Below are 22,276 nucleotides of genomic sequence, written 5' to 3' on the forward strand. Positions count from 1 at the left end.
TGCTGGAGATTAAAATCAACAAGACCAGATAAAGAAATTTGAGTTGAGCTAGGCTGCCAACTTGTTAAAACTGTCGAAAATTACCAAATTTAAAAGAAATGTCAACAACGGCTTCATCTTCTTAGGAGACTGAACAGCTTTAGACTGAGTAAGTTAGTCTTAGTTTACAAAATTCTGATTGAGAGTGTGCTAATATTCCACTTGACATCATAGTTTGTCATGACTTCAGGCCTGTGACTCAGCTGAATTGTTACAATACTGTACCTGGCATGGCCAGAAAAAAGTCATGAGCATTCTTAGTTACCTCAGAACTCTGGAGGATGCTATAGGGTTCCTTTGGCAACCGCCAATACTTTTTTTAAAGTCTTTTATTCCCAGTGCAATCAACAGTTTAAATAGTCTAGCTTCCATTCTCACTCCACAGTATTTTGGGTCTGTTTCAATATTAGACCCCTCACGGTATTTGCGAGTAATCAAGTGCGTACTTTCCGGTAACTGCCAACAGTGCTCTGTCCGTTATGCCTGCAAGCGTGTAAAGATTTATGAGAGCTAAGGGACTGTTCGTTATTTATTTAAGGGGCCACCGGAGGAGTTTTGAGACCTGTAGCCAAAAAAGACATGACCCTCCCCTCGCTAGTAAAAAAATGTCTATGACCCTCCAAAATGATTTGGAAAAAAGGAATGACCTTCCCCCAACAACTCATCAATACATTCTATACTGGTCTGCATTTGGCAAATACATACAGATTTCCGTTGTTGTTGTTGTTGTTGTTGTTGTTGTTGTTGTTGTTGTTGTTGTTGTTGTTGTTGTTTTTACAGCTATGACATACAAGACTAAACCTCTGCATTCTGATCTGACGCATCCCACTCCTCTGTTATGGTGTGGTGGCCATTTCAGAAGATTTACTCACTAACATTGTTGTGGAAACAAAATAAGCATGGAAACTAAATGCACAATTCCTGCATTACTGCATTACTTCAAATACTAAGTTACTCCTCTAGTAAACTAGTATTCACATGAAATAAAACAATAAAATATTAAGACCATTCAGCAAGGCACTCTGGGTAATATTCAACACACAAACTGGTTGCTATGGAATCGTCACTAGGCTTCTTCCACTTCGCAGTTTAAACAAAGTGGAATAAACGTATAAAAGTCCAAATCTACACAAAACACGCAATCAATTAGTAAGCTGACATCAAATGTGGCATTTAGGAAACCTTTATTGCAACCTTGGCACGGTAAGATGACCAGACATAGTACAACAGTCATTTTCGTTTTTTGCGTCCTGCTGCTCCCATCGTCAGCCAGGTAATATTTTTTTTACTAAAGCAGTATATGAAATCTGATGTATTACCTACCACCATTTAGATGTTTTGTGTTATTTAAGATATTTATAAAATATCTGATCACGTCAGAATTATTCCACTCATTTTTTAAACAATGCAATTATCTGTTTCAGCCACCAGGGGGGCAGCTCCCTCTGCCCCACAGCAGACTCATGGGTCAGACCCATCTGGTAGCGAAGAAGGGCAGAGACTGAGAGAGCTACATGGAGCTACATGGAAAAATATGCACCAAACAAGCCACTTTGAAATTTTGCTGTTTCATGAATACAAAAGTTGGGTGACCCCCCCCTCTGGACTGAAAAATGTTGGATGAGCAGCAAAGAATAAAAGGACACGACCCTCCCCTATTTTCCTCCGGTGGTCCATTCCATAAATACCGAATGGTCCCTAACTGGGACTTGCTTAATGAGTCCTTGTTGTGGCTCACGCAGATACATGGCTCAGTCCAGCTCAGATCTTATAAACTTCAATTTCTTCATGTCTGTTGATTATTGTCTCACATAAACCAAGTCTATGGCTGCATCACCATTAACAAATAGACTGTGGTGCAGACCATAATGAATTGTGATGGACACTTGGTATACCACTGTATACCACTTCGTAGTGGTATAAGGGAAGTGTGCATCAAGTGTGAGTAAAGTTGAGTATTGCATGTTGGAGTCTTTCAGAAGTGGGACACACTTGTCTACTGGTGGTGCATGAATGCACATGTCAGTGCTTAAAACAAAACGTTTTGCGACAGACCCTTTATTTTGTGTTTTAACATCTTATGCTCTGCCTCTGTTTTGATTATTGTATTTACACTTTTCACTACATTGTCCTGTTACCATAGTTGTTTTATCAATATGTCACAACAGGCAATTTGCAAAACACCTACTTTTGACACCTAATTTTTGAGAAAAATAAAGCATACATTCAGGCCATATAACTGAATGCAGCCCATGTACTGCATTCCATAGAAAGCCTAAAGGGTGCAGAACAATATAATCACACCCGAACCTCAAAACAAAATTATACAAGCTCAACAAACATGTTGCTTTAGCTGTGCGGCTTTGTGAACTCTGTTCAGATAACATGACTAATCTGCCTCGTGCCGCCGCTTGTTGTCTCAAAGACAAGTCATCAGTAACTGAGGTTAAACCAACACTTAAACTGTAACAACAATGAGGAGAACAAAAGATGAGAGAACGTGCAAAGACAGACAGGCCTCGAGGATAACCATCTCAGTCTAATCATCACGAGCTCTGTTTAAATTTTGGCTGCAGCTCAAAAGGGGAACACTTTTATTAACCCTACTGTCAATCCACTGTGAAAACAAACACATTAACCTGCCATTCCATGACTCACCGCCCTTTCACATTGACCACGAATGTTTTTCCTGTCCGCCATGCCTCTCCCTTCCTCGCTTATTTCTGCCATCACCGTGCTGTCTCACTTTCAACTTTCAGTGCTGGATGATGCAGAGACTGACTGACCTAATCATGTTCACAGACTGCACAAGGGGTTGGAATGAATAGAATTATCAGCTAGACTATCATATCTATTAAACATGTTTTCGTGCTTATTTTTCAGGATGATGAGGCCTCAGTTCAGCTGGTTGCTTATATCCCAAATGTAGCTCGTGCTTTTTTAACAAAATAACACAGATTATTGAGTCTCAAAGCAATCCTTTCTCCAACACAAAATAATGAGGCAAATAGGCCAACTGATTAGTCTTTGTGGAAAGGTAAATCAACCAGATCATCTGATCGTATCAATCCAACCTCAGCAATATCTAGATATGTCTATATATAATATAAACAATAATAACATCGATATAATTGATAGTATATATATTAATGTATTTTAGGATCTTCTCAGTGTTAATCATGTGTGATTGATTACCCTAACCTATTGTACAGTCAGGTTTTTTTCTGGATGTTGAGGGTTTTTTGTCCTTAGTTGCCTATCAGGTAGAACTTCCATTCAGGCTGTATGCAAATCTCGCCTTAGCACCAGAATAAGCCAATACTAAAGGCCTCATTATGTTTAACAAATAAAGTGCTTGTCAGATCGTCAAGCCCACTTTCCGACTGCAGAAAGAGGGAGTTCTGCATGCAACAATTTAACACACTTCATACAGCGGTATGCAAGGTGTGCAGAGGTGTGACAGTAAACGACTCCACTACTCTGCACTTTTCATGTGTAAAAATGAGTGCAACACCAAGTTGTAAGATTCGAGTGTTGAGACGATAAAGACACGCAAAAGACCCAGAGAGAGATCAGGGAGGCTGTGGGATACAGCCAGGTGGAGGGTATGGTGACAGATGTTTTACCCCGCCTTCAGTTAATGCCAGTTGGTACAGGTCTTAAAACTTTTGCCTTCTGTGGTCAAAGCACACATCATAAACTTAATCCTAACCATGGACCTCACCTTAACCATACCTATCTATAAAGCACTTTATTAGTAGAGTTTGGTAGGAGTAGTGCACGGCCTGGGTAGAAGTGCTGTTTGAGAATCATTTCAAGAAAAAAATGTGCCACCTTCAGTCTGTGGGATATTGTGACCTTTTTTAAACTCTGAAAACAACAACAAATTCTTTCTTAACCAAATCTTCCCAGTATTTCAACAATTCAATCGCTCAACTTTCCCAGCTTTAAAACGACCCCATGCACAGGTCCTAAGGGCTGATTTTAATTCAGTGATATACTAGGTTAAATTCATACACAAACACTCCAGTTAAACAGTCTAATCTATTGAAAAAAATCATATCTGGAGACTAATAATTTACACAAGGGGATGTAGGCCAACATTATTCTAGCATGTTAATCAAGCATGAAAATATAAAACTTGCTGATTAAGAGGTCACTATGTTATCATAGAAAACATGTGTGTGTAATCACACAGTCTATGTGCTATCAGGCCTCTGTCTTATGTCAGGGCAGTCGTGGTTTCACATGATTCAGAGCTGATAACTGACTATGTCAGCACTCTAATGTATAAAAACATTGGCTGCATTTGTAATAAGGTATGGGATTATTTTAGGGTAAATGTTGTAATATGTCCATTTATACTATGTGATTTGCACTCACCCACAGGTTTGATAAGAGTTAGACCTCAAAGTGGAGCTGTTTCTGTGCTTTTTTACATCATTAGAGTGCAATAAAGCCAACGTTCTATTCAGTGCTATGAATACTGTATATGTTATATGATGGTGGCAGCCAATGTATGCAGCATATCTATTCTGTGGAACGCTGCCCAACATCAGTTTAGCCTTATGTTTTTTGTGAGACAACATGAGTATTTCAAGTATGAAAACAGTTGGTAAAATGTGAATTGTCTCAGTGTTCTTGCATGAAGGCGACTAAAGTTGGCTAATGCTGTAATTCTGGCAGAGGTATACCAATGCTGCACTGCCTTAAATGGGAAACAGAGACCCAGACCTGTGCTTTACTACAATATGGCTCTGATTAAAACCAGATTGGTCTGACTGTGGTTGGTTCTGAGCCACAGCCAATTCCTACTCAGGGACAAGACTGTTAACACTGTGGTATGAGTGCATCAATGCTACACTCTCCCCCCTTTCAGCCACATATATCTGCTTTAGTGGAGATCCAGAAGAGCTCCTGTCATTGCCAAATGGCTGGATAGGGTATTGGCAATTTTGTGCTTCTTTTACAGAAATCTAGCGTCATTGGTGTCACCCTTTTTAGGGGGGCTCAAGCAAGTTTTGGCCAATCGGAGGTGGTTGTGCCAGACTCCCACCTTTGAATGAGTCTCTATCTAATCTGTCAGAGGGAGAGCAGGAGTACGGTTGTAAAGTTTAACGTTGATAGTCCCCAGAGAAGAAGTTGGTCATTTTCATGCGCAAATTAGAACCCATATTGAAACGTAAGCAGCTAAAATTGCTGAATGTTAGAACATTGTGTCAAATTGGTCGTTATTACTGTGACTTATAAAGTGTCAGGTCATAGTTCCATCATTGTGTTAATAGTGTCAAAAAACATTAGCTGACGTTGTTGTTCAGTAGCTAGCTCAGAGATTATCGGCTAATGAAACTACTGATTTAGCAGGGGGGTTAACACTTGTATCCGTGTCACATTCTCATTAGGGGCTGAGCCCCCCTATAGGTTTGATCCTAGAATCGCCCCTGTCTAGCATAAAGAAATCAATATAAAAAACTCCACATTAATGAATAGAGGATTGTCAATATTCCACCATACCGATTTTGTCTCTATTGTGTTATTTCCAATAATCAAGAGTTATTCTCTCATAATAATTGGATAAAAAAAACTAAAGGTACTTTTTCCAAGATAATTATCTCATTATGAACATTTTTTTTATTAAGATAACAAGAAAATGTAATAATATAATTCAAATCAGTCTTCCTCATTCAAGGAGAAAATTCTCACAGGAAAATGTATTTCAGGGATTCTACTGATGCACCACTTTAATCCAGACTGAGATATCTCAACGAGTATTGGGTGAATTGCCATGAAATTTTGCACAGACATTAATGTTCACCAGATGATGAATCCTTCTGATCCCCGGACTTTTCATCTACAATATCAGATTAAAATTTGAATTTGTCCAATACTTTGGTTTATGAACAAATACCTGATGGGTAAATGATTGGATCTCCTGGATCTGATATTACCAGATCAAATCAGATGCTGTGTCCGTCAACCCACAGCATCTATGCATAATAACATCACAAAACAATATATCATTATCTCAAGATAACAAAATACCTGTATGTTATCTTGAGAAAACAAGTTTGTTATCCCGAGATAGTGAGAAAATGGACTCATGATCTGGAGATAACAGGTTCAGCTTCTACTACCAACTTATTTTACTCATGTATTTACTTTTTTGCGCCATTGTGAGTTTTGATTTTCTGTTGTTTCTCTTTTAGGATGACATGTTTTCAAAGCCCCTCATGTCTCATCTCCTGGTTACATCAGTTACACTTTTGTGTCATCAGGTGGTTTGAGGAGAACCATCAGCAGCTCAGAATCATCACACAGGCTGCAACATGGTAAGAATACATTACACACGTCCTGTTGTGCTAATACATATTTAGATTATTTTGTCTTCAGGCTTACCTTGTAGTTTTGCCACCCAATTTCTTAGTTTCCTATTTTTTCTTCTTTCAGTGGTTTAACCTCTATGTTTAGGAAGGGATGTTACTACCATCTTGTGGCCAAAAGGAACGTTTCATTAAACAGACAACTGGAACTTCAGTTTTCTTGCTGAGAGACAAAAACATTTTCACAGCGACCACACAACCCAATATATTTACATATAGGTTAACTTTCAGTATATTGTCTAGCTTCAATTCCATGGGTCAAACACCCCTTGATGGTATACATTTTTTATACATGAGAATTGTTCAGCTCCAGACTCTTTTTTTATGGAAGAATAAACTATGTGAATGCAAACCATCAACTGTATACTATAAAACAGTACAGGTAATAAAGAACATAATATATATTCAGTACAGACACAAGGGTCTATATTAATAGCACAAAATTAAAATAAGTAGAACACAACAACAATAAACAATAAACTAAGCTCACATTGCCAGACCTATCTCCACAACAACATCTCGCTGTTCAATAAACACTAGAAGAAAATGAAAAATATTTAAAATATTTAAAATATACTGTAGGCTTTATATCATAGGTATGGTATTGAAATCTGTAGGCTGAGGCTCGGTCACTATGGGCTGAATCAGTCCTTAGCCATTAGGCAAAATCCCCCAGAAAAAACATCTAAATGGGCTTTGTGAGTGTGGGACTTCTGAAACTGTTAAGCGTGTTTTGCTAGAATGTAAAAATATATATATATAATACAGAAAGGAGATTGTCAGACATAGGAGTTCCTTCATTTTCAATTAAATCTTTATTAGGCCAAAATGAAAATCAACACTTGATCACAAAAGTAGTGCTACAGTTTTTGCATGAGACAGGGTTATGTGAAAATCTGAAGCAAGAACATGTTCGTTAAAGTGACTTCCTGATGAGGGCTCTTAAATGCCATAATTTACGAGAACAAGAATCTGTCAGCTCCGCGCGCTTTGTCCCTCTTTCATAGCCGTAGTTTACGTCATCAAAATAAGCCGACCTGAGCAGCATGGAAGAATTCTCTGTGAAGCATTTTTGACCTTCTAAAAATATCCTATCAAGTAGTTTCGGTGAGTTGGATGTTTACATCCTTACTTAGTTATAAATCTGTATTAATGTGAAATAAAGTCGATGTTTGTGATTCCTGCTTTTGAATGAATGTGGTTTTGAAGTTAAAGCTAACGTTTGCTGCAAACAAGGCTACCTATGTAACGTTAGACCCCGTTTGTCATTCTCTTGACGATAATATAACTTACGTTATTAATGTAACGTTAAAAGTCTCAGTTGTACAGTGACGTGAATACCGATGATGCAACAGTCAGCGCAAAAGTTAAAATTGTATAGGTTGTTCTGTGGTTGGCACAAACTGGAGCTATGCTAGCTGTATGACTGTTACTTACACAGTACATAAACCTTCTTATATACTGTCTATCACATAAACGTGTGATAGAGGCCAGTTATTATGTAGAACATTTAGCTGATCATCATGTGTCAGATAATGACTGGGAACAAATGTCTTTTTTTGGGTCTTGTGTACTACAGGGTTGTATACAGCTTTCCATAATGTCGGTCAAGCATGCATCAGTCCATGCCAAATGGATCATCGGCAGAGTAATAGGGACCAAGATGTACAAAACTGCCAAAGTGAGAGTCACAAGGCTGGTGCTGGACCCTTACCTGCTCAAGGTGAACCTTTTAACTGTTTATTCACTGCTGTTGATGCATATAGGAAGGATTCGTGGCATAGATGTTGTACAGCCTACTTTACAAACAAGGGAATACCAAACCAATTATGTCAATCTGGTTATTTCTCATCATGTCTACCTGCACATTTAAAACGCATAAATTGTCCACAGGAGGTTTGGGCAGATTTATGATAGTAGTGCCAGTATGACATGAGGTATCAATGCAAAAACAATCCTTTTTTCTGTGCCTTATTTTGAGAAATTGAGGTATGTTTTCCAACAAGATGTTATTGTAATGCAAGCAACTTTGCAAAAATAAATAAGATAACAATTAAAGCGTAACTCTCGCCAAAATGCAACCTGGGGTCTTTTTGTGAATGTACCCGAGTCAAACTTTAGTTTAAAAGCATATTTGGGACGGAAGTGCCACTTTTAAGATTTACCGTATTTTCGTTTTTCGGTCAAATGGCCTTTTGAATGGGAGCGCTAGGGGCACTTTTATGCTAGCCTCAAAATAGCTATTTTTAAAACACTAAGAAGGCTCAACACAACATGAGACTTTGCTCCAAGTATCACCAGAGGCTCTACACCTTAAACGAAAGCATTGACAACATTGTTTGTGTACTCAGAGTTTACTAAAAAGAGGTTTTGAACAACTCACCGTAGGTCTTGTTGTTTGCGGCCGCTACCACCTCTGCAGTCAAAACGAGTCGATATCAAAACAAGTAGCCACAGATTGAGTATATCCCTTGTGCACCGGTGTAGTTAAGGTGTAGAGCCCTTGGTGATACGTCGAGCAAAGTTTCATGTTGTGTTGAGCCTTCTTAGTGTTTTAAAAATAGCTATTTTGAGGCTAGCATAAAAGTGCCCCTAGCACTCCCATTCAAAAGGCCATTTGACTGAAAAACCAAAATACGGTACATCTTAAAAGTGGCGCTTCCATCCTAAATATGCTTTTAAACCGAAGTTTGACTCGGGTACATTCACAAAAAGACCCTAGGTTGCATTTTGGCGAGAGTTACGCTTTAATATTGGGAAATGGCATGAATATGTTTAGCTGTAAGAGGAGATATTTATAGCTGCTTTTAGTTTCACACAACTACCACCATGGCAGCTACAGCTACCATTAATGTTAATAAGACTACTACTATTACTGTCTCACATCTAATAGTTTTCAGACCTAAAACAACTAACACTAGATAAACTTCAACTTAAACATTTTTCTCTTGCATATTTATAAATTAAATGTGTTGGGTCTGACTAAGTTAGCTGTTGAGCTATTGTAATTTGGGATTTGCATTTGCCATAATTTGATAAATAATAATTAGTCACACCAATCAGTTGTTAAAGTTCTGATAAATAATCTAATATAGCAAGTAATTAAAATCCACTTAATGTAGCCTCACTTAGTACATGATCAACTTCATTGTGTACAACCAAATGTTACTCACTTTTAGATCGATGACTGATTGCTGTACAATGACTGTTTTAAAATAAGTCAAATGTTGTCTTTTCTTCCCCATAGTACTACAACAAGAGGAAAACCTACTTTGCCCATGATCCTTTGCAACAGTGCACTGTGGGAGATGTCATCCTTCTCAAGGCTCTAACTGAGGCCAGGTCCAAACATGTGAAGCATGAACTGTCTGACATAGTGTATAAAGTCGGAAGGGTTGTCGACCCACTGACGGGAAAGAGGGTTGAAGGAAATGAGTTTGTAGAGCCTCTGACTGACCTTCCACTCAGCCTGGGAGAGGACACAAAGTTATCAGAAAAACTGCAGGAACTCCATATCTCTGCTGCATCCACTGGAGCTGACTCCCCACCAGCACAAACTCCCACTTCATAATAGAAAACTACATTCTTTTATGCAGTAGTGTTAGCCTAAGTGTCTCTGCAATTGCATTTCTGTTTTGGGTGTTTATGTAAATATAAATGTATAAACCATTCATCAATATATATCAGTAAATGTCACATACATTTTCTTTGCTACCTGCCTAGGTAGTTTTGAATTTAAGACACATTTCCAAGGAATTAACAATAAAATGACAATAAGAAAGCATGGTGTCATTCACAAACATATGCATGGTGCTCATATCTGTTTACTGTCAGAGACCAGTGATCTATGTTGAAAGACATTACAATCAAATGAAATATTGCCATTTATAGTCCAAATATGCAGAAATATTTTAAGTCAATATCAGTAATTTGTGCATTCATTACCTGGCATTAGTATTATGAATATGGATTAAGTACATCTGCTCTAATTTACTGTGTAACCACAGGATACTCTTTTTCATAAATGTAACCAGTGATATAGTTATTCATTCATTGAAATGCACGTGTGTATAATGATACATAAATAGCCAATGGATTAAAATGTAACAGCAGTTGGGTCAGTTTGGTTGGTAGGCTTTTATTTTGAGGCATGTGTAAGTCATATTTAGAACGCAACAAGTTATATTTAGATAGCAATACGTTATTTATAACGCAAAAAAAAATTTTTTGGAGTCGAAGGAAAATAGAAGTCAACAACAGAGCCATGTTTTAGTCAGATTTAATGATTTAAAGCCTAAAACCTTCGATACATGAACAAGAGTTATCAAGTCGGTACGTTAATTAAGTGACGGGAATCAAAATTATGGATACGGCTACGCTTAATCAACTGATGTAATTTAAACTACTCTGTTGACACTAGCATCAGGTCCCCTGGTTACGTTAAAAGTGATTACGGTACATAAAGTCAATTTGAGGTTACGTTAATGTAGCTAACTAACGTTAGCTCCACGGGGACAGCCCGGACTGCAGCTGCAGCCGTGTCAAACAACCTCCAACTATAGCAGCTTTCAAGGGAAAGATGGCGACCAGAGTCCTTCAAAGAGTGGGCAAAGGCCTCAAACAGACGAAAAATGGGCTTCAGACGAACGGTCAGGTCACGGTTGTCGTAAGGTTAGACTTTTGCAAATGTTGTTTGTCATCGCATATGTATAAATGCTACTTAAAATGTGTTGGGCTTCCGTAGAGTTTGACAAAGTCCGGTAGGCTAGGTAGCTAAGCTAACGCTAAAGTTAGGGCTAACGTAGGGACGTTGGCGACGTTTAGATCTCTATGTAACGTAGCTAGCCCACTAGCTCTGAACTTACTTAATTATTACCCTGCCGCATTACAAAGTTGTGAAACAGTTGTTTGCACTTATCGTTGAGTACTTCATAATTTTGTGCGTATAGTTACAGTTGCCATATGCAAAAATAATAATACAAAAATGACAACTGTCAGTCTCAAACTTCAAGGTCATAATGCAATGAATCGCTGCACAGCACTACTTGTTTTGATTAGTGAGTAACCCCGTTTCTGGCTGCGGTACCATACATACATACCAGTAATACAAGTATAGCCCGACATATTCTGTTTTTTAGGCTGATATTGATAAGACATTATAAAGGTTTAAACATCCTCAACAATATTTTGCCAAATGTAAGATTTTTAACATAAACCTAAATCATTAACAAACCTATTATTACTATATATGTTGATCTATCTAAACCACTGCCAGTGTATATATAGTAACTAATCATAACCCTGAGAAAGTAAGTAATGTTTTAGGTTTGCTTCTTAGATCTTAGGTCAGTTTGTTCCAGAGAACAGGACTAACTGAAAGCACTCTGACCAGTGCAGGTACAGTTCGAAAACCATCACCATTAAAAAAACATAAAGTGCTTTAGAGACTTGTAGAATTACAGTGGAGTACAGGCAACACAATTATTCTGCACAAGATGGTTTTTGGTTGTTGTCACTTATTTCTTCATTGTGTAGCAGAAGAGGTGCTGGTTGTATCAAACATTTGTGTTTTGTTTCACCTCAGGAGCCTTTCAACTTTCCGTGAAGACAGCTGGTTCAAGTCCCTGTTTGTTAGAAAGGTTGACCCCCGAAAGGACGCTCACTCTCATCTGCTCGCCAAGAAGGAAGACAACAATCTGTACAAAATACAGTGTATGTATTGTTTGTGACTAGCTGTGAATGTTCTGGTGGTCCATTGAAAAAGATTGTCCTGATTGCATTTAAAAATTTTTTTTATTCTTTTATTGTTTTAAGATGGATTAAAACATTTTTCTCCTAGAATAATCTTATGCAATCTATTAGTTGGTGTTTTATCCACTCATGTTTTGTTGTTTCCTTGCAGTTCACAATGTCAAGCCTGAGTGCCTTGATGCTTACAATGAACTTTGGTAAAAAGCCCCTGTCCCTTAATTGACTTCATTCAGATGCCTTGTCAAGGCACTGGTAAACAGCGGAGATTTTAAATACATTTGTGTGTGTGTGTGTGTGTATCCTTAGTGCGGCTGTTTTGCCTTCCATTCACGCTGACCCTGAATATTCTTGTGAGCTTGTGGGCACCTGGAACACATGGTACGGAGAGCAGGATCAGGCAGGTAAGAGCACACATCACGCTCCACGTGTGCAAGTGATAAACATGCTTTTGAATGGCATTTGACTGATTTGATATTCTGTTGAATCAGGTAGTCTAAATAAAACGTAAGCCTCCTTTTCAAGAGAGAAAATGTGAATTTAAGAAAACAGACAAGATAGTAGTGCTCAACTGATAAGTTGATTAATTAATCAACAGATAATAAATTGACAACAATAATCTATCACACATTTTTAAGCAAAAACTGCTTCACATTTCCAGCTTCTTAAATGTGAGGATTTGTTGTTGCTTTCTATTCTGTATTATTGCAAATTAAATATTTCTGAACAACTCAAGCAGTTTAGAGATGAACCCTTGGGCTCAGGGAAACTGATAAACATTTCCAATATTACATTAATTTTATATTAAAAGAAGTTTTAAAGTTGCCCTGCATTGAAACACTTACGGGAATCAGTCAGAAATAAGTTTCCTTGAAAATGTATCTCATTATCTCGTAGACCTGCAAAGGATACTTCAGTTTGCTGCGGTTTGCTGATGTGGCATAAAGTGAGAACTGTGCTTATTTCTTCTCCATGTTTCACTCAAAAGAAGACATTTCCTAAGAACACTGGAGTCTCTCTCCCCCAGTGACACAAACCAGAACTTTGACAGCTTTTGAATTTTAGTAAATGTATAGCCATCACTGTATTGTACTTTTCCTGGCTGCTGTCCATTTTGTCCTTGTGGTGACGTTTGTCAGTTGTAATCTACCTCTAATGTTACAGCACAGTAATATTAAAGTAATAGCAACCTCAGTAAAGATAATGTCAAAGGCTGCATAAATGAAACATGTTGACAACAGGTGCTCTGGAAAATGATATCCAGTACAATGCTCTGAGAGATTTTGTTTCATACTGTAGGAAACCCGGTGTCCTTACTCTCTGAGAGATAACCATCTCATTTTTTTCATGTTTAGTCCTGTAAAATTAGCAGTTCTCGTAATTAACTTCTTTATTCATTTGTTGATTTTTTTTTCATTTTGATCACTGGATTCAGTATATTATTACCCTGCACTGTGGTGGGGGTTTTGGTACTGATCAGGTTTAGCTGATACTATCTCATGTGCATTAGCAGAATAAATGCTTTTCTACATGATGGAAACTACTACTACAAAATTACTAAATGTGAATATATTATAGCAGCCCCTCTTCCTCTTGTTTTAAACACAACATTTTTCTGTCAGAATCTCACATTTTACCAGATAATTTAAAAGGTAATTGTAGTAGTAAGAGGATTTCCTGTTGTGTTTTCTCATGGAAATTTACAAGAGATTCATGGATGATACACTCATTCTCATAATGCCAGCTTCGATCACAGGTGGTCTAGAGAGATAAATAATTAAACTACATTTGTTAATGTAAAAGAATATCTTGCTCAAAGAACAGACACATCAAGGTATATCCGAGAGCTGCATTATTTTTGGCTCCTCTGCTCCTTCTATTCTAGTTCACCTGTGGAGATATCGGGGAGGATACCCGGCTCTCACCGAAGTCATGAACAAACTCAAACAGAATAAGGTAACGGGTGCTCGGATTAGTTGAGTTTACTGGCAGTTGGTGACCTGTAGACCACCGTTTCTGGCAGTGCACCCCTCAAATTAGATCCACAGACCATTTTTCTACCCATATTTCACCATCTTTATGGTCTATTTCACCAGATTGTAAATTTGGTGCAATTATTTTTAAAACTTATTTACAGAAATGCAGTTGTATACTGTAAATAAGGTAAGTGCAGTTATTGGACCCAGTCCTAGGGGGTATTGCACAAAAGTAGAATTTATAAATCCAGGATAACTGATAAAGCGAGGCTTGACCTAGTCTAATCTGTGCATCCTGGCTTGGTCCGTTTTTACGAAGGCCAAGCCAGGCTGAGGAGGAACGACTAGGTCGAGCCAGGCTGAAGAAATTCAGATAGATGCGCGTTCATGGCTTTCTTTAACAGACCGCTAGGTCGATCACAGATTTAGTGATGCTAAAATGGAGAATACGCATTGTGCATTCTTTACACAGAGTGAGCAGCAGCTTCATATGGAATTATGACAACGTGAAACACAAGATTTGTAAAAAAGAAACACGGTCGCTGTAATGAAACAGCGAGAGAAAGCGTGGCAGACGATCATAGACTGACTGAATACGTAAGTAGCCTAAATATATACATTAACTGACCACTGCTCTTAATTGAAACCGCCATACCATTCAAGGAGTTGGGCTTATTATTTGCACAAATGAGCAGTTGTACTCTTTGCCTTAAAATTGAGCAGAAGACAGCCTAATCTTACGCAGGAAATTTACCATGGAGATCAATTACAACCACTAATCTCCAATGCTAGAGTGTGATGCATACATATCACTCTCTCTCCTATGGGCTAAAATATAAATTACCTAAGTAACATATTAACTCCACTGCTCGCTTTTCAGGCAAAGTGTACAACCTTTCCTTTGTGGAAATAATTAGCCTGACTTCTTGAATGGTTTCATTTAAGAGCAGTAGTTCGTAAATGTATATTTTTAGATATATCATTCAGTCGGTCCGCTATTATCTGCCACACTTTTTCTCACTTTTTCTTCTTCTTTTTCTTCACAGAGGCAGAGTTCCCTTCTTCACATATTATAGGCTTTGCTTTCTCGTAGGCATATATATGGACATTGAAAAGAAAGACACTGAAGAAAATGGACTCTGAAATCTAGAAACTGTAAAGATAATTTAGTGATAAATATAATGCACACTTTAAACATGACTGTAACACAGTGTATTCATCAGTTATTTCCCCCCAGAAAAATATAAGGTCAAAAACCATTGAGGTGTCCTCTCCCTCTTGTTTCATGAATGTACTGTATGTACAGCAGCCTCAACTATATAGTTACTGGTCCAGTGAACTAAGACTGTAATTAGAGAGGATTGTACAATTATTAAAACCTATAATAATTGTTCAATCCTCCCAAATTATTGTCCCAGTTCACTGCAGAGAACACACATTGTGTGCTAAGAATGCCAAATAAAATGAAGAATACTAAAAGAAAAACAAAATAAATCAACAAAAATAATTAAAGGTGTATTGGTCTCTGACCAGTCTGCCATTGTTAGAACCACTAACACTTGTATAGCACTTTATATATTGTCCTTCATCACTGACTTCATTTAAAACACATTTGTAACTATCAGCCTTTTCTAATTATCTCAACAACTGCCATAATATATTGACCAAACTTCTAACAACAATATGAACAGCTTTCATACAGCAATATAACAGTAACAATGACTGTCTGTTTATAATTATAAAAATAATGGTCACAACTTTTAAAAAATAACAGTGCTTAATTGAACAGCAACATGCACCTGTTGTTTTTTAATGCAGGTATTAATAAAAATAAGGTAAAACCACTGCTAAGTGAACAGAAAAGGCTCCAGTATTAATAAATCCTGGCTGTTAGCCTGGCCAGGACCAGGCTAGCTGCACAGACTAAATCTCCATGGTGATTTAGGTGCTTCTGCTTTTGAGCAACCAAGTCGAGGCTAAATTCATCCAGGATAACTGGAATATCCCAGCTTAATCCCTTATCCTGGTTTTGTGCAATAGTCCTCTGCCTTTGTGGAGTTTTGTTGTTTGTTTATTGTAGTTAGTCAGTTTGTCCGAAGTTTTAACCAAACAACAACTTTTAGAACATGTTCAGAATGAAAATAAGTACAATAATCGTAAATTGCAAATTCAGGTGTCTTGCCTACATTGATGTTACTCATTAAAGTTGGCACTACATATTTAAACACAGGCCAATTAGTCAGGTAAGTTTTTTTTTTTTAAGATTATTTTATGGCCATTAATCGACAGGATAGCTTGAAGACAGGAAAGAGGAGAGAGAGGAGGGACGACATGCAGCAAAGGGCCACGGGTCGGTTTCAAACCCGGGCCGCTGCCAAGGACTCAACCTACATGGGGCGCACACTCTACTGGGTGAGCTAGAGGTCGCCCCAATCTAAGGCTTTTTAAAACAGCCTGAACAATTGCACATTCCCACATACATTTTAGGCAATTAACACATAGTAACTCTAATTACTCAAGATCGTATGGAAGAGTTTATTCACATGTATTCCAGTCAAACTGACCAAATTAGATAATACAAGGGGGGAATGTTGTGTTGGTACTGGATGCTATCCTCCCAAAACAGATGACAGAGATTTTGTCTCCTGCAACCACCAAGTGTTCTTTATCTCTGTTCAACGTTGCCACAGCTATTATTATACCTCGACATGAGAAGAGGTGATTAACTGAGGTGATTAACTGAATAATGCGTTGTTGCTGTTGTTTGTTGTTGTTGTTGTTGTAGGAGTTTACAGACTACAGGAAAGAGAGGGGGAAGATGTTGCTGTCTCGTAGGAACCAGCTGCTGCTGGAGTTCAGTTTCTGGAATGAACCTGTCCCTCGTCCAGGACCCAACATCTATGAGCTCCGATCATACCAACTCAGGGTAACTCCATAGAAAATTGACCAGCTTCCTTCCATTATGCATAAATATGTTTTTCACTTTTGATGTGATGACAACTGTCAGACAACTTATTTTCCATTCCACTCTTCACATTCTTATTTCAGCCAGGAACGATGATCGAGTGGGGAAATTACTGGTGAGCCATAACTTTCTTAATCTTCTTTTTATTTATTTTTTACATGTAGTAGAATACATACAATTGGATTTCTTCTGATATTTAGCCTGAGAAGTTCTTAAACCTTCTCTCAATGTTGCTGTAATTGTAGAGCTACCAGTTTATGTACCATTTAAAATGTCCTCACTACTATTATATTGGTTTCACAGATTGTAGCAGATGAATATGAGTCCCAGGTATCTTTTGGCTACACGAGCTGAGAATGAATCCTAAGCGTGACGAAAGTTATATCGGACATAATTTGTAAATCTCAAGCATAATTTACCAATCCCCCCCCCCCCTCCCCCCGTATTTAATATATGTATGTGATTTAAATTGATTATGATGACTGGGAAATTTGCCTGTTACTGTAATAAAACCAAACCAGCTTTAAAACTTTTCTGACGTAACATCAACATTTGATGTTTTGATTTCAATGAAATGATTGGGATATTTGCAAATGTCAGTTTCATTTGAACTTTAAAACCTACAAATTTGGGGTGATGGTTTAATCGACACAACCCTGCAACTACAAGCTGTTAGTCTTTTTTTTATGTAACATAACTCTTTGGTGCTCTGCAGGGCGCGTGCGATTGCGTTTCGCCAGGAGAACCAAGAGGCAGTGGGAGGCTTTTTTTCACAGATTGGAAGTCTGTACACGGTTCACCATTTATGGGGTAAGCAATGTTTCCAAGTTTTAAGTTCCAAGTTTACATATTAGGGATTATACATTCATAGATGCTTCACTGTATTGCAAATAACTGCACAAATGTGTTTATAATATATTACCTGGGCACATCTTTGATGTCCCATTGACATTTTCTCCACCAAGTATCTGTGTTACTGTTCAGGAAATACTGTATATTACATATGTTTTAGGTCATGAAATTGATCAGTATTACTTAGTGCAAGAGTTTCAGAATTCCGCACTTTTCTAAACTCCAATCAATAATACTGATAAACCAAGCAATATCTTTTTTTCTCTCTTTCAGCTTACAAAGATCTTCAGTCCAGAGAAAACACCAGAAATGCAGCCTGGCAGCGTGAAGGCTGGGATGAGGTTGTTTATTACACAGGTAAGTTTGCTGTCCTATCTCTCCTCCCTTTAGAGGAATCCTATCATGATGATGATACAATCATAACATGTTATTATTATTTTTTTAATTCTGTTATCCAAATGAATGATTTCGAGCAAACTAACAAAATATATTAATGGAGTTTGTATGTCACGGACAACTCATTGGATAATGTTTTTTAGTTTTTAAATGTAATCTTGCATGTATATGCCATGTGTTGATATAGAACATGATCCGAAATATATTTTTATTGCTATCATGTTATTCATTTCATATTCCATATTGGGCAGTGCTACTTTTTTTACTTCACTTTCTACCTACCTAACAGACTCTGTTCATATCCGAGCATTTAAATGACCTGGTGACAGTTAGACAGTTTTGCAGAAATCTGATTTCTTGAAAACCATGTATACGAGAAACATGATTTATGTAATCAGGGTAGGCTAGATTATTAGATAAACCAGATTTCTAATTGGCTATTAACATATGTGCATGCATTAAAAGGAATACAGGGAAGATGGGGACAGGGAAAGTATTTCAGTAGGCTGAATAAAAGAGAGATTCAGTAAACATAGTGATGCATCCTTTTATTCAAAATATTTCAGACACATTTACATTGTTAGGATAAACTGTGCACTTCAGGTCATTATTCTCGCTGACATTAATAAAACGTTTCACAATCTTGGCATTTAGGTGGTCTTCAGGCTTTACTAAACTTAGGATTTTAATATGATTCCAACATTTAAAAAAAAAAAAAAAAAACTTAAATATCCCAGAGGGGCAATTTGCTTTACAGACCGTAGTCCAACACAAATACATAACACAGCACAGGATCCTCATCTCCTACACTGCCACCACGAGTCATAGAAAAAGAAGACGCAATGACATGGCATCCCTGGTTATAGTTTGTTTAAAAAGAAAACAGCAGATGGACCAAAGGACAATCTGTATCTATTAGTGCTACCTTTGGGGAGACAACCTCCGCCCTGATTAAAGTATCTGGTCCAAAGCAGTAGTTTGTGCCTTTTGAGTTGAGCCATACGGGTGCTGAGGGTCATTAAGGGGAGCACCAAGAGTCTTAGAGCACAGCTTGACAGTTTTCAACCATTATTTCCTTATTTTTACGACTAATGCAGGATTTATGGTTGTGCGGGGGCTCTAGGCAGAGGCCTGAGGTTTATACTTGTGCACTGGAGTCTGTGTCATTCTAGCGTATCTCTTTGAGAGAATAGCAGAAGCGGAATGTGTGTATGCGTTTGTTTACAGCAAAGTTTTGATTGACTGACTATCACAGAGATGTGCAACACAGCTTCGGACATAATTAGCGGTACTGTAGGGTCCCCGCGGGTCCTTAAAAAGTCTTGAAACGTCTTAAATAAAAGAATTAGATTTTTAAGGCCTGAAAATGTCTTGAAATCTGGAATTTACAATAAGGTCTTAAATGTGGGACCGAGTCCGACTCGTCGTCCGTTTTATTTATTTTTTTCAACCGCAATTTGATCAGCGCACCATCTGGGGGCAGCACTTCGATCTATGTGGGTGCAACCTGCATTATTCCATAGGTGACTGACGAGTAGGTGATTGATTAGTAGGTGATTGATGAGTGTGTTGAACCCCCCAAACCCCCCTCAAGGCTATTTGGCAGCCACATTTACCCATAATCTAGAGAAAGGATGATGAATACTTTAACTCTTGTGTATTTGTGGGCTTTTGTAATGTCCTGGGGCTGTCCTCCATGTCTTGTTCAAATTCTATGAGGGGCCAGAATTTAAAAATGACCTGAAGTACCTTAAAGGCTGATAGTTTATACATACACAGTCAACCATGTCAGGGTTGTAAGGCGAATCTGCACTTAGTATAAAGGTTGTCGTGTCCCTGTGACCTGTCTTGAGCGTGGCTCTGGTGAGCTGTACCACGCTACGCTTCGCCACACCATTCTGTGTCGTGTCGCACTGAACTTTTTCCTTTTCCTTAAATTTTCCCTTTAGAGGACTTAAAAAAGTAGTCCTCATAAATCAGTTTAAAATTCCAACACAAAGAAAGCAGAAGGAAACGGGCATCAGCGAAAATACATGCATCCGGTTGAATTTCCTGCGGCACTGGAGCAATCCCGGAAGTAGAACGTCAAGGATATAGACCAACGTCTACTTGACTTTCATCACATAAGAGTCGAATTTAAAAAAATCTGAAGTCATGCAACCTAGTGTGTGGTAGAGCGAGTGAGAGAGTGATGGGGAATAGCTTCGGAGCGAGTACCGACTCTGCAGGCGTAGACGGACCAACAAAGTGTCTCCCCTGTGCTTTCTGACCACGGTCGGAAATCTGTACCTGATCCCTCCCAGTAACCCGGTTTTTCTTGTTTTGATTTTTTTTTTTTTTTGCGTGTGCGCATACAATCAATTACTGTATGACACAGAAATCTGTTTCTAAAACCTTTGTTTCTTCCCCACCCCACAGTCCCTCTTATTCAGCACGTGGAATCTAGAATAATGATCCCCATGAAGAATTCACCCTTGATGTAACCATAACCACTGGGGGAACCCCTCAACAGACACTGCAACTGTTGCACTACACATGCAACATCTGTGGAGAGTGTAACCAACCATCAGAGTGCACTGCTGGGGAAATCTGCGTAACATCAACATGTTTTTGTTTTCTTTTTCTTCTTTCTTTCTTTACTCCACTTTTCTGTGTGGGCCTAGAATGTCTTATTTCAGATGATGAGGTTAAAATGGCTATCATAAAAACTATATATGTTACTGTGTACTGTGTTACTGATCCATTAATGTGCTTTGTGTAGACAAAATATAATTTGACATGCCCCTCCTCTTCACTGTCTCTATCTTTTAAAGGGTCAGATTTTAAGAGCTGTGTCTTATTTTTTTTTATGATGAGTTGCGATACTTGGAAGAGATCAAACATTTAGCACTTCTAGTGCTGGTCACAGGGTCTGAAAATGTCAGCCCTGTTGCACTAGCATTGATAACAAATCAAACAAAAGTGACTGCCTAGAGTATCTCACAACAAAAACACTGTTCCAGAGCTCATAGTTCACTAATAATAGGAATTTGATAAGCTTCTTTAAATGTTACAGGTGATGGTCAGTTTTACAAAGAGGAGGTTGCTATTTACAAATCAGTGTTCTGAAATAGTTAATATATAGGTGATTGTCAAAGACAGAGGGCTGAGTTGTAGGGCCACAGTCAGACTCTAGCTTTATATTCAGGACCGGTTCAAAGGTTCCCTGTTTGTGTCTCCTCTGTTAAACTGACCACATCTCCAGATTCTTTTCTAACTTTAACATCATGACACTTCTGGCTCCTCCAGCTGTGGAGAGTGTGACAAAGATGATTCAAATGATTAGAAAATGTTTTCAGATTTTTTGATTTCTGCAGAACTAATCATTATCTACAACCTGCTGTACACTGACTGGTTTGACATATCCCTCTATCAAGCAATTAATGCCAACGGATGATTGTGTGCTCTAAATGAGATTGTTTTTGTTTTTTTTAAATGGTCAGATTGTAGATATACATAGTGGGTTTATTGACCAAGCCAGAGATATGGTTAATCCTGTATCTGTAAATGAAATGGGGTATTCTTAACTATTTGATTTTAATAAACAAGTGGACAGGAGTAATATCTCATTGTGGTAAATGTGAATTGCAGTGCTTTAATATGATTAGTTGTACATATGGAATTAAACTTCTGATGAAAATGTTAAATGTCTTGGACTCATTTCATGGACTTATAGTATAATAATAGTAGGAGACTACAAACATTTTTATTATTTTTATTGACAAAATATACAAAAATTCAGGTAAACAATATTAACATGATACTAACATAGATCAGAAATATTCTTAGCAAAACAAATATGAACATAAAATGAGAATATTAAGGACATTTGCATACAAGTAAATAAAACAACAGAAGTACATAGTAAAATCATATTCAGT

General features: G+C 37.8%; 2 protein-coding genes across 2 annotated transcripts; both read left to right on the plus strand.

Moving 5' to 3' along the window:
* Positions 1-7,421: 7,421 nt before the first annotated feature.
* mrps17 (mitochondrial ribosomal protein S17) lies at positions 7,422-10,536 on the plus strand. Its single transcript, XM_078265615.1, has 3 exons — positions 7,422-7,526; positions 7,999-8,142; positions 9,667-10,536. The coding sequence occupies exons 2-3, from the start codon at positions 8,020-8,022 to the stop codon at positions 9,988-9,990; spliced, it is 447 nt and encodes a 148-aa protein (XP_078121741.1). The 5' UTR covers positions 7,422-7,526; positions 7,999-8,019; the 3' UTR covers positions 9,991-10,536.
* Positions 10,537-10,821: 285 nt separating this feature from the next.
* LOC144527515 (protein NipSnap homolog 2-like) lies at positions 10,822-22,042 on the plus strand. The gene is made up of 10 exons (XM_078265614.1): positions 10,822-11,090; positions 12,004-12,131; positions 12,322-12,367; positions 12,477-12,571; positions 14,053-14,123; positions 16,929-17,069; positions 17,192-17,223; positions 17,824-17,918; positions 18,234-18,317; positions 20,775-22,042. The coding sequence occupies exons 1-10, from the start codon at positions 10,999-11,001 to the stop codon at positions 20,837-20,839; spliced, it is 849 nt and encodes a 282-aa protein (XP_078121740.1). The 5' UTR covers positions 10,822-10,998; the 3' UTR covers positions 20,840-22,042.
* Positions 22,043-22,276: the final 234 nt, after the last annotated feature.

Source organism: Sander vitreus, chromosome 13 (assembly GCF_031162955.1).
Source record: "Sander vitreus isolate 19-12246 chromosome 13, sanVit1, whole genome shotgun sequence".
Classification (NCBI taxonomy): Eukaryota; Metazoa; Chordata; class Actinopteri; order Perciformes; family Percidae; genus Sander; species Sander vitreus.